This window comes from Engraulis encrasicolus, chromosome 10 (assembly GCF_034702125.1).
Source record: "Engraulis encrasicolus isolate BLACKSEA-1 chromosome 10, IST_EnEncr_1.0, whole genome shotgun sequence".
In the NCBI taxonomy this organism is placed as follows: Eukaryota; Metazoa; Chordata; class Actinopteri; order Clupeiformes; family Engraulidae; genus Engraulis; species Engraulis encrasicolus.
Window position 1 is genome coordinate 15897315 of NC_085866.1, and position 15000 is coordinate 15912314.

General features: G+C 48.0%; 1 protein-coding gene across 1 annotated transcript in view; it reads left to right on the forward strand.

The window, feature by feature from the left end:
* Window positions 1-15000, forward strand: part of calcoco1a (calcium binding and coiled-coil domain 1a) — a 38376-nt gene that overhangs the window by 13623 nt on the left and 9753 nt on the right. Inside the window, exons 9-12 of the mRNA XM_063208170.1 lie at window positions 1-124; window positions 1886-2011; window positions 11108-11203; window positions 13525-13615. The exon at window positions 1-124 is cut by the window's left edge and continues 131 nt beyond it. Coding sequence (XP_063064240.1) covers window positions 1-124; window positions 1886-2011; window positions 11108-11203; window positions 13525-13615 — 437 coding nt within the window. The remainder of the gene's footprint in view (window positions 125-1885; window positions 2012-11107; window positions 11204-13524; window positions 13616-15000) is intronic.

A 15000-nucleotide genomic window follows, 5' to 3' on the forward strand; every position in this document is an offset into this window, starting at 1 on the left:
GCTGCACCAAGCGCGCCTCACCTCCGCACAGCTCACCCTGCAGCTGGCAGACTCCAGCCTGGCCCTCAGGGAGGGCCGCGCCTGCTGGGCACAGGAGCGCGAGAGCCTGCAGCGCACCTCAGAGGTCAGCAGGGGAATTGCTGTTACTGCAGTTGTTTAATGTAACTAACCGCATAATTGTGAGCTGGCCCGTATTTTGTAGTATGGGGGAGAGCCTGCAGTGTATCTCGGAGCTTAGCAGGGGAACTGACAATACCCATTATTGTTTGTTGTTTCACTGTATTAAATACTTCATTGGTAGATGGCCTGGTAGTGTTTTGCCCTGGGTCCCTGTGTGCAATTGTTCCGACACTGGAACTGACAATCTAGTGTCTTTTTTTCTTTTTAGTGATTTTTTTCCCAGCCCTACAATGATGCCTCCAATAGTTGTATCAGTGCAGCAGTTTAGCTCAAAGTAATCCAGGAGACAGAAACAAGTGAGCCACCAAAACAGTACCCACTCTCTGACTCAGAGAACGGGGAGGGAGACCCATTTTTCTTCACCCAATAGTGAAATGGGACAAGATAACCTCATTTTTACAAACAGGGGCATGTCCTTAGATTTATATCGTTGTCTTACTTACCATCTTCTCTCCAGGTGTGAACAAACGTACCATTTAAAGGTAAAGGCCGGGGGGAGGCGGGGGGGTGTCTCAAGATGATAAAAATACACTAATGTAACCTATTACAAAGAATGAGGCACAGAAATGTACTTGGACCAGGAAATCTGCTTACCTTGCACTTCCCTATGGTGTAGTGTGTGTGTGTGTGTGTGTGTGTGTGTGTGTGTGTGTGTGTGTGTGTGTGTGTGTGTGTGTGTGTGTGTGTGTGTGTGTGTGTGTGTGTGTGTGTGTGTGTGTGTGTGTGTGTGTGTGTGTGTGTGTGTGTGTTCGTGTTCGTGTTCGTGTTCGTGTTCTCGTTCTGGTTGGACTAGAATAACAGGGAGAGTAGTGCCGCATATTAGGGCTCTGTAGTTATATCAGGACACAGGCCTAGTTGGAGACGACACCATAGGACCAGACGCGGCTTCAAAACAAGTGTGACAGAGTGGAGATTGAGCAATAGTCAGATATTGAGCAATACTCAGAGAGAGATGGCAGCAGGTGGGAGACGAGAGGCAGCAACATGAGATCCATTTCTTAACACCTTCGTGTGCATGTGTGTGTGTGGTGTGTGTGTGTGTGTGTTGGGGTGAGAAAGGTTGACACAGTAACCCAGATTGGTGGTGGGCAGTTCAGTCCAGTATGACTCCGATATGTTAAGAAGCCTAACACCAACAGTCATGTCTTTTCCCTGAAATGTTACATTGATGAATCAGGTGGTAGTTAAGTGTTTTTTTGCATCTAGCATTTGTCCACCATAATCAAATAACAATATATATATATTTTTGGGGGGGGGAGGATCTTTATTTAGATAGGACAGTGAAGAGTGGGACAGGAAGTGAGTGGGAGGGAGAGATGGGGGAGGGAGGATCGGGAAATGACCCGGGTCGGGAATGGAACCCAGGACACCCGCGCAGAAGTCCAGCGCCCAGCCAACTAAGCCACGGCTGGGCCAAATAACCACATTTTTTAACCAATGTCACTGTATGAAGTCTCTCTCTCTCTCTCTCTCTCTCTCCCCCATACTTTCTGTCTATCTATCTCTCCTGTGCAATGTGCAATGTTTTTATGTGTACTTGTGTTTTTCAGAGTGTGAGTTTTTTTAATGGAGTGAATGTACATTTATGTTTTTATGGTGAGATGAAAGATAAATGTCATGCTTGCATGACAAATTAAGTATATATTCTACTCTTCTCTATGTCTCCTTTCCTAAGCTGTGTTACTGTATGTGATGTCTTGTCTAGATGGACCGTACGCGTATGGAGAAGCTGCTGGCGGAGATGCAGCGTAGAGAGGAGGTGCTGCAGGAGGAGAGGATGGAGAGGGAGAAGATCCAGGTGGAGCTCGGACGAGAGAAGGACTGCAACCGGGTACACACACACACACACACACACACACACACACACACACACACACACACACACACACACACAGGCCCGCTGACAGGGGGGAGACAAAGGGGTATGTTGCCCCGGTCCCAGGGAGCTGGGGGGGGGGGGGTGCAGAATTGGGTCCCCATTACATTGTATGTATTGGTTAGGCGGCCCGTTCAGATGCCTATGTCCTGGGCCCAGCAAAAGCTGTCAGCGACACACACAGCGGACTAAAGGGCTCTGCATACTTAACGTGCGCACTTTGGCGCATTTGGCGCAAGAACCATTAAAGTATTTCTCAATTGGTTTTGTACATTTCTCGAATCTCTCTCGCAATTTGCAAAACATAATATTCATTCTCAAAACAGCTTTAACAAATGGCAAAACACGGTGGATAACCTGCAAAACTGAGTCTCTTGCTCAAAACCCTTATTTGTCTTTCAAAACCAAGTTTTTGTGTCAATGAACGTATGAGCGCCAGCAGAATGGTTAGTCATTTTGTCATAGTGCATGGACAAGCTAGTCAAATCAATTTCTCATGTTGTCAATTGAATAGTACACTCTTGAGGATCTTTTCTGAAGCGAAATGTTGTTTAGATTGGATGGGAAATGTTGTAAATTCAGTTTTATATTACATTGATCAGATAAGATTGAGATAGTTTCATGCATTCAGTGACAAAGCTTTTTGAGTGATATGACAAAAGCAATTGATAATGTACGAAATCACTGAGAATTGTACACAGCCATGGCATGGTGGAGGGGAGCATTTGCTATATGCCGAAAACAATGAGAAACTGATTTGACCATGTGCACAGGTAACACCAGGAAGTCACAATTGAACAAAGACTTTTGAGAATCATTATTCTGTTGTGAGAAATGTACAAAACCAATTGAGAAAAACTGTAAAATGTTGCAGACCATTCATTAGTGATGGCAGTCTGGCACAAGCGCGCCGGAACGTGTTTCAAACCATCAACTGCGAAAACCATTAAACCACTGTTCCGAAGTTTGCTTCAGTACGGAAAAACCACGTGATATATTACCTATGAAACAGCAAACTGGTTCAGTTTTCCGAAAGAAGCTGCAGTGTTTCGCGCTGCCACACGAACCAGCAGGCGCGCACAAATGTGTTTGGCCTGTTGCAGAGCCGTCTGCCAGGTTGCAGTGGAGAGAATAGATATTTTATTGACTGTCATTAGGCATAAGTCCCACTTGATAGACAAGTACACAACATCATCATAAGTTATGAACACAACAAGGAGAAGACATTAATGTTCAGCAACGCTTTATTCTGATCGCCCAAAAAATAGCCTCATAATAAATGAATAAATAAATAAATGTGGCATCATAGCCTTTGTAATGTTGTCTACCTCAACTGCCTCATCAGTAGGATTAATCTAAAATGTCAAATGTCTGGAAGTAGTGTGCAATGAGCTCAGTCCAATATTGGGAGTATTGTCGCAGATGAGGGTATAACATCTCATCGAAGAGAGCCCATTGAATTGCAAACATGGCTTTTCACCAGGAGAGAGCCCTGTTACTGAAGCTTCAAGTACTAACCCAATTTGTGAAGCAATGTGCCTGAATGGTTCAGAGCTTCAACAAAGCTTCATTTGCCCTGAAAAAAATAGTGTGCTGTGTGATGCACCCGAAAAAAGGACTGTATTGAAAAAGGGCTGGATCAGGTATACAACAAACACCACAGGCTGTCTGGCCAGAACAGTATGAAGATGTCCAATGAAGTCAGACACACACAGATGTAGAAGTGAAACCGTGTAAACCGTGGTTTTACTAGAAAAGTAAAATAGAAAATACAAAGACATAAGCATATATACATAAATGAAAATACACATATGCAAAAAGGAAATTACACATACAGAGTATATACAAAATATACAATACAATATACAATATGTACAGAGGGCAATGAGGATAGCTGCCTACAGCAGCTATTTGACCAAGGGGGAGGGAAACATGAGGGTGACTGCCTACAAGCAGCCACCCTAAACAAGGGGGAGTGAGGAGGGAACATGACACAGCTACCTACAGTAGCTGAGTGGACTGGGGCATGGGTATGTATCTGCCTAAAGCAGACACACAGAGCATGCATTAAACAGAAACATGTGAAATGTAAGCACTACTCCACAACAGCAGTACATTACTGACCCAATGCACTCTCTGGTAGAACCGCGACATGGAGAAATGAGTACATATACTATGCAGCCACTATACAATACAAACTGTACAGTAAACACAATACAATACAGACATGACATAACATAGTAACAACACAGTAGCAACTCACTCTCAAAGACGCACGGCAAGAGTACATGAGTGGACGCTGGGATCCTGAAACGTCCAAGATGAAGAGAAAGATGGATCCCAAGTGTGCATGGAGTCCCCGTCCGATGAGTGGTCTGTGGTGACCTCTTGTCCTGGCCCTATATGCTCCCAGCAGCACAGCAGGGTGCCGAGCCAGGGGTGTTACCAGCAGGCCAGGACCCACCTCTGGAGCCGGAAGGTCTGCTTGCTGGGCCAATCACTGCCTACCCACACACTCGGTGCATGACGGAAAAGTACCGGGTCTGTAGGTCAGTGAAAGGGGTCTGTATGTCAGTAGCAGGGGGAGCGCCTGTTGCCGAGGGCCCCTAGCAACCCACTATAGGGCCACGAACGGAAAATCACCGAGTGCACAGGTCAAGCAGAGGAGAGCAGTAGAAGGAGGGGGGACACAGGTAGCCCACCAGCAACGGGGGATGGGCAATTTGCTAAGAGCAGTGAGGAGATGCCTGACTGTTGAGGGCTCAGGGGACTCAGGGCTCACAATTCTTAACAGCCGCCCCCAACTTTGTGTAGCAAAGTTGAAAATGGTGAGGTGAAAGGGGTGCCGATGGGGTGCTGATGGTTCAGAGGACAGGTGGCGTGTGGTCTGGTCCGAGACCCAAGCCGTACTGCCAACTGCCACCAGCTCCTGGCACGGCTGGGATGACAGGAAGATCAGGTCGGATGTCTGAGCCACCCCATCTGCCCACGGCGACTGGACCGATGAGGCTCCGACGCTGGAGTGGAGGGATGCTGGTGTAGCTGCTGCTGCTGCTGCTCCTGCACATGGCTGTGTTGAACAGGTGACCTGGGGTGGACACTCGGGGAAGGACTCCTGATGGCGGCGCTGAGGGTGGCCGCCCCATGACGGGCTCTGACAGGTGTGCGCCGTGGCTCCTTCCTGCCACTGGTGATGCTGATTCGACACACAACCTGACCCTGGGATGAGGGGTGAAGCTGAGACAGAGGGGGGCGCCAGTTGTGGCTGTCAGCTGAGTTGCTGGCAGAACTGACTGCCTCATTGTGGACCTCTGAATGCTTCCGTTGACCATGCCTGCTAGCCGCTGCCTGAGCCAGCCTGCCTGAGGTGTGGCGCTGGCGCTTGGCAGACTGATGACGGCTGGCAGGTGTCTGTTCCTCGGTGAACAGACAGCTTGAGGGTGACTGCTGAAGCTGGGCTGGTCCTTGGAGCGCCCAACCGAGTCGAGTCTTCATTGCTGCTGGCCCACCTGAAGGGCCCAGGTGCACTGGCTTGACTGGCGTGATGAGATGAGGGCAGTCGGAGCCAATGAGCAGCAGGGGGTGAGCTGCCGTGAACTCCTGGAGAGGCAGACCTCTGAGGTGAGGGTAGGTCTCCTGAAGGGCCTCTACTGGGTAGGAGTGGCTGGACAGGCGAAGCTCTGGTGACGTGAATGCCTGCTTGACAGGGAACTGGTTCCGGGGCTGATCAGCAGGTGAAACAGAGAAGGAGACTGATCTCCCTGAGACGGGCCTCTGTTTCTCACAAAAAGTCCTGAGTGAGACCTCCTCCTTCTGACCCTGGAGATGTAGCCTCTGAGCGGCACTGTGAATGAGGATGGTGCGCTCTGACCCATCGTCCAGGATAGCATGAGTTTCCACCTTCCTCCCGCGGTGATGAAGGCACACCTTCACCATCTTGAGTAGCACTGTGCTACTTCGTGCGGAGGTGACGCAGTAGTTCACAGGCTCACGGGCGGTGGCTGACTTCTGTGAAGTGGAGGTTGAGGTTGGACTGTTGACCTCATGTAGAACGTCGAGGTGGGTGCGGTTACACTGCTGACAGCGAGCCTTCAGGTAGCACTGTGCTGTCTGGTGATCCCGACCACACCGCAAACACTTGTGTCCAGCCGTGATCCATTCCACTCGCTGCTGAGTGGAGAACGATGTGAAGACAGGGCACTGGTTGAAGTAGTGCTCTGTTGTCCTGCAGCACGGACAGAACTTCTGTGGCTCTCTCTGACGAGCCGACGAAGACGATGACGATGACGAGGATGATGACGAAGACAAAGATGATGAAGACGGCTCAGCAGACTTGACAGGACACGTCTCCTGATGCGGCGGAGATGGCGGTCTCACTGACTGATGCGAGAACTGCAGCTGCGTGTGCTGGTCCGAACCCGTGGCCCTCTGGTCTGCCAATGAGTGAGGCGCAGCCTGCTGTCTCCGTGCAGATGAGGGGGGTCATGAGCTGTCCACTGGTGGCCGTTGCTGACACCTCTCGTGCTTGGTTGGTTCTGCATGCCCAGGCGAGGATGGATGTAGCAGTGGTGGCACCCGGGGTGGTGACTCTGCTGCATCGCCTGGAGTGTAGAACACTGACGGAGGAGGTGGCGGGAAGTTGTCATCATCCAGCTGTGCAGGCTGAGGAGAAGGGGGGCGTGCCTCTGGTCCTGGGACATGCCGGTGATCCCTCACTGGATGACCTGGGCTGTGATGTCCGACGGAAGAGGACGCTGGAGCAGCTGGCACCTGGAGACCGGCTAGGTGCTGCTGCATGAGGAAGTCCACGTCTCTCCTCAGCTGCTGATTGGCTGCACGCATCAGCCTGCTTTCCTCTCGCAGTGCCTGGAAGGTCTGCCTGTGTTCCTCTCTCAGGTGCTTGAGAGCGGCGAGGATCGCTGCTGATGCGTCGAGGTGGGTCTGAGCAGCAGGGGGAGACGGTGTCACCTCCCGGGGCCTGCTGTGTCCCACGACGGGGATGTCCATGCGTGTGTGTGTCTGATCCTGGGGCAGACGGCGAGGATGAATGCTGACCTCAGGGAAGGACATCTTCACTGTGGCAATTGTTGTATCCGGCGAGAGGGACCATGAAAAAAATAGGTGTTGTGATACACCCGAAAAAGGACTGTATGATAGGGGCTGGTGCAGGTATACAACAAACACCACAGGCTGTCCGGCCAGAACAGTATGAAGATGTCCAATGAAGTCAGACACACACAGATGAAGAAGTAAACCCGTGGTAAACCGTGGTTTTACTAGAAAAGTAAAATAGAAAATACAAAGACATAAGCATATATACATAAATGAAAATACACATATGCAAAAAGGAAATTACACATACAGAGTATATACAAAATATACAATACAATATACAATATGTACAGAGGGCAATGAGGATAGCTGCCTACAGCAGCTATTTGACCAAGGGGGAGGGAAACATGAGGGTGACTGCCTACAAGCAGCCACCCTAAACAAGGGGGAGTGAGGAGGGAACATGACACAGCTACCTACAGTAGCTGAGTGGACTGGGGCATGGGTATGTATCTGCCTAAAGCAGACACACAGAGCATGCATTAAACAGAAAGAGAGATGTAAGCGCTACTCCACCACAGTAGCACATTACTGACCCAATGCACTCTATGGTAGAACCGCGGCATGGAGAAATGAGCACATATACTATGCAGCCACTAAACAATACAAACTGTACAGTAAACACAATACAATACAGACATGACATAACATAGTAACAACACAGTAGCAACTCACTCTCAAAGACGCACGGCAAGAGTACATGAGTGGACGCTGGGATCCTGAAACGTCCAAGATGAAGAGAAAGATGGATCCCAAGTGTGCATGGAGTCCCCGTCCGATGAGTGGTCTGTGGTGACCTCTTGTCCTGGCCCTATATGCTCCCAGCAGCACAGCAGGGTGCCGAGCCAGGGGTGTTACCAGCAGGCCAGGACCCACCTCTGGAGCCGGAAGGTCTGCTTGCTGGGCCAATCACTGCCTACCCACACACTCGGTGCATGACGGAAAAGTACCGGGTCTGTAGGTCAGTGAAAGGGGTCTGTATGTCAGTAGCAGGGGGAGCGCCTGTTGCCGAGGGCCCCTAGCAACCCACTATAGGGCCACGAACGGAAAATCACCGAGTGCACAGGTCAAGCAGAGGAGAGCAGTAGAAGGAGGGGGGACACAGGTAGCCCACCAGCAACGGGGGATGGGCAATTTGCTAAGAGCAGTGAGGAGATGCCTGGCTGTTGAGGGCTCAGGAGACTCAGGGCTCACAATTCTTAACAGGCCCATCACTACCATTCATAGTCAAAAGCGCCATTTACAGGCTTTTGCTTGCATTTTCGGAAGTGTGCCCTCTGCTGTTCATGAGAAAAACGGCAGAATTTATCGCAACTCGCAGCTGGCGTTCCACAGATGTATAAAAATAGAGAGCCAAACACGGCTTCTGTAGGGCTACTGAACGTCTGACTTATGACTTACCACAGTGAAACGTAGATTTTTGTTGTAGCCTACATTGCCAGATCATTCCAAGACCATGTGAGAGCATTGTTCTGGCTGCAGAATTTATAAATAGATCGCCAAACACAACGTGCTTCTGAACAAAGTAAACAATTGTTTCACTGAACAACATTTAAGGGAGAAGATAAATTAACTCTCTGAGACATTTTATTTTCCTCAAAATGATGCAGGGTCCATTCTGTAGTACAGTAGCTGTAGCCATATCTCTTCGCAACTCCTGCCAGGCATGCAAACTTGCCGCTTTTCGGCGAAATTCGCCGTTTTGAAATAAAAATGGGTCATTTCTGTGAATCGCGCAGATCCGAGGAGAAAATATTTGGGGGGGGGGGGGTCGAGCGAGTTGAAATGTATACCGCAGAAAATGTCATACAGCAAATTGCTGGAGAGATGCCACCACCGCCACCGACAATGACTGCTGACCAATCACAGTATTTCTGTTTGTCGGCACAGCCAATAACAAGAACGAGCTCAATCTAAGTCCCGCCCTGTCTTCATACTTCGAAAGGAAAGAGCGCAAAACCCTGTGTTTTCTGGTCGGCTGGGCTGCGTAGTTATATCAAATGTCTTTTAGTTCTATAATATAGAGAGTTGTGTCCGCCATTTTCCCCTACCCAAATCCTGAAATGTGCCGTCTTTGGATTTAGCTCTAAACGTGGAAGTCTGCGTGGTTAGTGAACAGGTACCCCCCACCTCACAGTTGTTTTGCCTGATAATTTGACTCCGGAGCTTCCCTGCCCTCGTGAAAAATAATGTATTCTCATAAGAGCTCCGAAAGTGGTTACACGCACGTGTTCCTGGTATTCTGTTGTTTCGGTTAATGATTTGAAATGTCCATTTACGCTAACAGTAGAATAGTTCAGTTTCCGTTCGCTGTAGGCCTACTTGTTCTTCGGTTATAGTCGATGCAAAGGACATCTGATTTCTGCGCGAGAGAATCCAACTTGGAGAGTTCAGCGGGAGAGTGCGCTAGGGGAAAAAAGTCTAAAGTAGCTACCGGGTAAAAAATATGGATAAAAAACAGGTGAAAAAAGCGCATGTAGACTACGCGAGGCGTGCAACATTGTGCATATTGCGGGCAGAGGGAAGGGAGAGAGAAGGCTGGGCCAGTCAGTCTAGCGTTTGACACAGGACAAATTGCAATACTTGGCCAAATCATTCCAAATTTTATTTTAATCCGATTCCTTTGTAGGCCTTTATCTAAATGACCTTAAAAAAATGTCAAAGTTGGAGCGTTCCTATTCCTACTCATTTTTTCTACAGGAAGACATTAAAAGGGATACTAGGTGAATAGGCTAAAATTTGAGTAGTTTGAGTAAAACTGCAGTAGCTAATTCAAACTTTGACAAAGATTAGTTTTGTAACCTATTGCAAGTTGTCTGAAATATGATGATTAAATATGCATGAGATGACAACCAGGCAAGTGTTGAGGGGGTGTTAGGAGACTGATGAGAGGAGGGGTGCTTAGTGTCATTTGGGGGCATTTTGGCCTATTTTATTTTTAATAGGCCTAAGGGTTTTGATGAGGTCAATGGGGTGTTGGGGAAACTTACTATGAGAACCACTGCTCTATCATGATAAAAACCTATTTTATCAAGTTATCTACCCAACCCCTCATCAGACATGACAGCTAAGTCATGGAGTAAGGTTGGCAGTTCTCATGTTCACTGTCCCTTGGTCGCTAATAACTACAGTATGCTCATCCTCTCCCCCCTAGTCTGAGACTGTTATACAAGATCATCCACTGCGCACAACACACACGTGTTTACCTGCGTTTGCGCGCGTGCACTGCGCCGCGCCGCACCGCGCTGCGCTGCTCTTGTCACCTTTTTCACCCCTGACCTGTTTGCATGCCTGTCCTGCTGCTGGTCGTTGGTGGCGCACGCCAAGTTACCAAAATCTGGGATGCACGACCTCGCGCTGCGGCAGCTTGCGGAGGGGCGTGTGACGTCATTTTGAGCGCACACCATCGTCGCGAGGGAGGTATGAATGAGGTTAGCGCCAGTAACGCTAAGTATGAATCCGCCTTAACAGGAGTAGAACTACAAGGTATGCTCTATAATGCACTATAACACATGTAAGACAAAGGAGATATGCACTCCGCACTTTTAAGTTAATAATCCGGTGCAACCAGAGCAGGTCAAATCAAAGTAAAAAGGAATAAGAATCTGGTGTAACACGGATGTCTATTATTTGTTATTTATTTTTTTCAGTGCATTCAGACTAACGTTTCGACATGCGTCTTCATCAGAGTCCTCTCTGATGACCCAGAGGACTCAAGTCGAAACGTTTGTCTGAATGCACTGAAAAAAATAAATAACAACAATAGACACCAGACTCTTTTTCCGGAGGAATCTGATGAAGACGCATGTCAAAACGTTAGTCTGAATGCACTGAATAAATAACACTATAACACATCTTTGGGTGTGTGTGTGTGTGTGCGTGTGCGTGTGCGTGTGCGTGTGCGTGTGCGTGTGCGTGTGTGTGTGTGTGTGTGTTTAGGTGCAGCTGAGTGAGAGCAGACGTGAGCTTCAAGAATTGAAGGCCAGTCTCCGTGTAGCTCAGAAGGAGAAAGAACAACTGCAAATGGAGAAACAGGTAACACACGCACACACACACACACACACACACACACACACACACACACACACACACACACACACACACACACACACACACACACACACACACACACGCATGCAAACACACACACGCATGCAAACACACACACGCATGCAAACACACACACACACACGTGCACTCAGAGTAAATCAGGGTACAATGTGTGTATACACACACACACACCTGCAAGCAGTGTTCCAGCACACACACATGGATACACAGCCACACACATCCATCTCAGCCGTGTGCTGTAACCCTCCCTCCCCTCTCCATTCCCCTGTGATTGTCCCCTGGGCTGGGCTGCACCCACAACTCCCCTTACTGTCCCCTGGGTCCACTGCAGCATACCCTGGAACAAACCTGCTGCTGGCACACACACACACATACACACACACACACACACACACACTAGTTGTTCGCACCTGCCAGGTGGCTGTCTTCAACACAGTCCCATAAACAAACTGCCAGCACTGCACAGGCCAGACAGCAAAGGGCAAAGGTTACTCTCTTCAGCTGCCATCCCGCGAGAACACACACGCACACACATTCACACACACACACACACACGCGCACACACACATACACACACACACACACACACACACACACACACACACACACACACACACACACACACACACACACACACACACACACACACACACACACACACACACACACACACAGACCTTGACATCCAACATCACACACACACAGACCTTGACATCCAACAAAAGCAAGCGCACACACACTCACACACACACACACACACACACACACACACACACACACACACACACACACACACACACACACACACACACACACACACACACACACACACACACACACAGAGATGTTGACATCCAACAAGAGCAAATATGACAAGCAAATGCTGAAGGACCAGACTGACCCAAATGGTGGTGTGTGTGTGTGTGTGTGTGTGTGTGTGTGTGTGTGTGTGTGTGTGTGTGTGTGTGTGTGTGTGTGTGTGTGTGTGTGTGTGTGTGTGTGTGAGTGAGTGAGTGAGTGAGTGAGTGTGTGTGTGTGTGTGTGTGTGTGTGTGTGTGTGTGTGTGTGTGTGTGTGTGTGTGTGTGTGTGTGTGTGTGTGTGTGTGTGTGTGTGTGTGTGTGTGTGTGTGTGTTCAAGCGCAAAAACACTGGCAAAGTTTTGCTCGTTTCAGTTGTCATTGGTAGCATGCAAATATGGAGACAGAGATGTTTTGTTTATCCTTAAATGGTGTTTCATTGGTTTAACGATACGGGCATACATAAGTGTGTAAGTCTTTTAAAATCTGCCAGCCTGTCAATAGCCTATTCCAAAGTATTTGGATCTTGATTTGTCTCTTGGGTCCAAGTAAAAGTAATCAAGTGTGGGTGGGTGCGTGCGTGCGTGTGTGTGTAGGTGTGTGCGTGTGTGCATGCGTGTGTGCGTGCGTGTCTGTAACTGAAGTGTGCACCTTCACACATACAGTACATGTGTTCAAGTTACTTCATAGATACTGATGCTTCCTCTCCACACGGTGACAGGTTTGTCACACGTCTGTCAGATCAGTAAGTATTCAAGCACAGACGGGAATGTTCTCTGACTGGTCTGGCACAGTGTTGCATTCGCTTCCGCCTCAGTGGCAGCGTGAGAAAGGAACTACACACACTCAGGGGTGCCGCAGAAACGTGAAATTGACCTAAATAAATCAATAAATAATGTAATATAATACATATTTATATAAATTAATACATAATGCTTAGTCAGTGGAATCTTTCAAGTTTCATCTACCATTTACGCACAACAGCCTAAACATAGCCTGTCTGAGATAAATCTGACTTCGAACGTCTCCAAAATGTGTTACTTTTCTAAGCCTGTGTGGTATCGGATGCAATGCCATGTTACAACTTGTTAGTTTGGGGTGCTTTGACATTTTTCATTAATTGAAAGGGTGCCTCGCCTAAAAAAAAGGTTGGACACTGGTCTAAACAACACAGTACGTTGCAACTGAAATGAAAACATTTGGGGACACATCAAGGCACACATCAAAATGAAGTTAAAATTCTCCAAGCATACTGTATGGAAAATTGCCCAAATGTTCCTTGATTTCACTTATTCAAACTTAATACTCCTGATGAAAATGGATGTGTAATATTTTGTTTAGCACATCATCTTACTGTGTATTTGCTCGGTTGTGTTTCGTGTGTGTGTGTGTGTGTGTGTGTGTGTGTGTGTGTGTGTGTGTGTATGTGTGTATGTGTGTATGTGTGTGTGTGTGTGTGTGTGTGTGTGTGTGTGTGTGTGTGTGTAGGATGTGCTGGAGTATGCTCGTCAGCTGGAGCAGCGTCTGCAGGCCACTTGTGACTCCAAGTGGGGAGAGATGGACCTGCTGCAGAGCACCCGTGAGTAGCCCTGTCTGTCTGCCTTCCTGCCTTCCTGCTTGTCTGCTTATCTGCTTATCTGAATGTCTGTCTGTCTGCCAGCCTGTCTGCTGATCTGAATGTCTGCCTGCCTGCCTGTCTGCTGATCTGAATGTCTGCCTGTCTGCTTGTCTGTCCTGCCTGTCTGTCTGCCTGTCTGCCTGTCTGTCTGCCAGTCTGCCTGTCTGTCCGTCTGACTCCAAGACTCTGTATGTCTGTCTGTCTCTCTGTTTACTTGTCTGTCTGTCTATCTGTGTGACTAAGGGGGAGAAACGGCCCTGGCTAACGGGCCGCAGTGAGCTCCTGTCTGTCTGCCTGCTTGTCTTCCAACTTCCCTCCCTCCCTCTGTCTGACTGCCTCTGTCTTTTGTCTGTCTCTCTGTCCATGTGTCTCTGTCTGTCTGCCTATTTGTGTCTGTGTGCCTGCCTGTCTATTTGTCTATGCCTGCCTGCCTGCCTGGCTGTCTGCCTGCCTGCTTCCACCATTCAGGCTTGCTGCTGGTGTGCGTCTGTCAGTCTGTCTGTTGATGCGTTTCTATCAGTCTGTCTGCTGGTGTCTCTCCCAGCGCCTGCCCATTTGAGGTAGGGCTGCACGATATTAGAAAAATTTGCGATACACGATAACATGACTGTATACTGCGATATCGATATTACCCGCGATATTTAATATATACATATATTTTCCCCTCTCTACTTGCCATTATACCCTTTATCATGTATAAAACAACTTCGAGCAATGTTTTATTGCCACCATTATTTTTTATTAAGAAAAAACATGGCTAATATACAGCATCAACTTAAAATGTCAACATTTTTAATGCATTTTTTAACCTTCTCACCAAATTTCCTGTTATTAAATATTAAAAACTGTTTGCGATACATGCACAACTTTTGCGATACGTGTATCGCAAGCCGTGATATCGCGATATCGATATATTTTCGATATATCGTGCAGCCCTAATTTGAGGCCACCTGTAGTCTCTATTGCAGTGTTACTGTGCTGTGCTGGAGATGAGGTAGCTCCATGGCTGTGTATATATTTGCATTCCAGTGCTATCTACTGCTACTGTAGGCCCTGTTCTATTTACCCTACTTTGTTTATGCTCAGGGGAGTTCTGTGTATATAAACGGTGTTTCTCTCTCTCTCTCTCTCTCTTTTCTCATAACCATTTTTAATCTTCCCTTCCCATTTTATCTGTTTTTTTCTCTCTTAATCATTTATCCTTTTTCCTGCCTCTCTCTTGCTCTTTTCCCTTCCTATTTTGCCGCATCTTCCCCCTCACCCCCCTTCTCTACCTTTCACAATCCCTCAACCACCCATCTCTTTCTCTCCTTCTTTCCCCGTCTGTCTCTTCTCTCTCTCTCTCT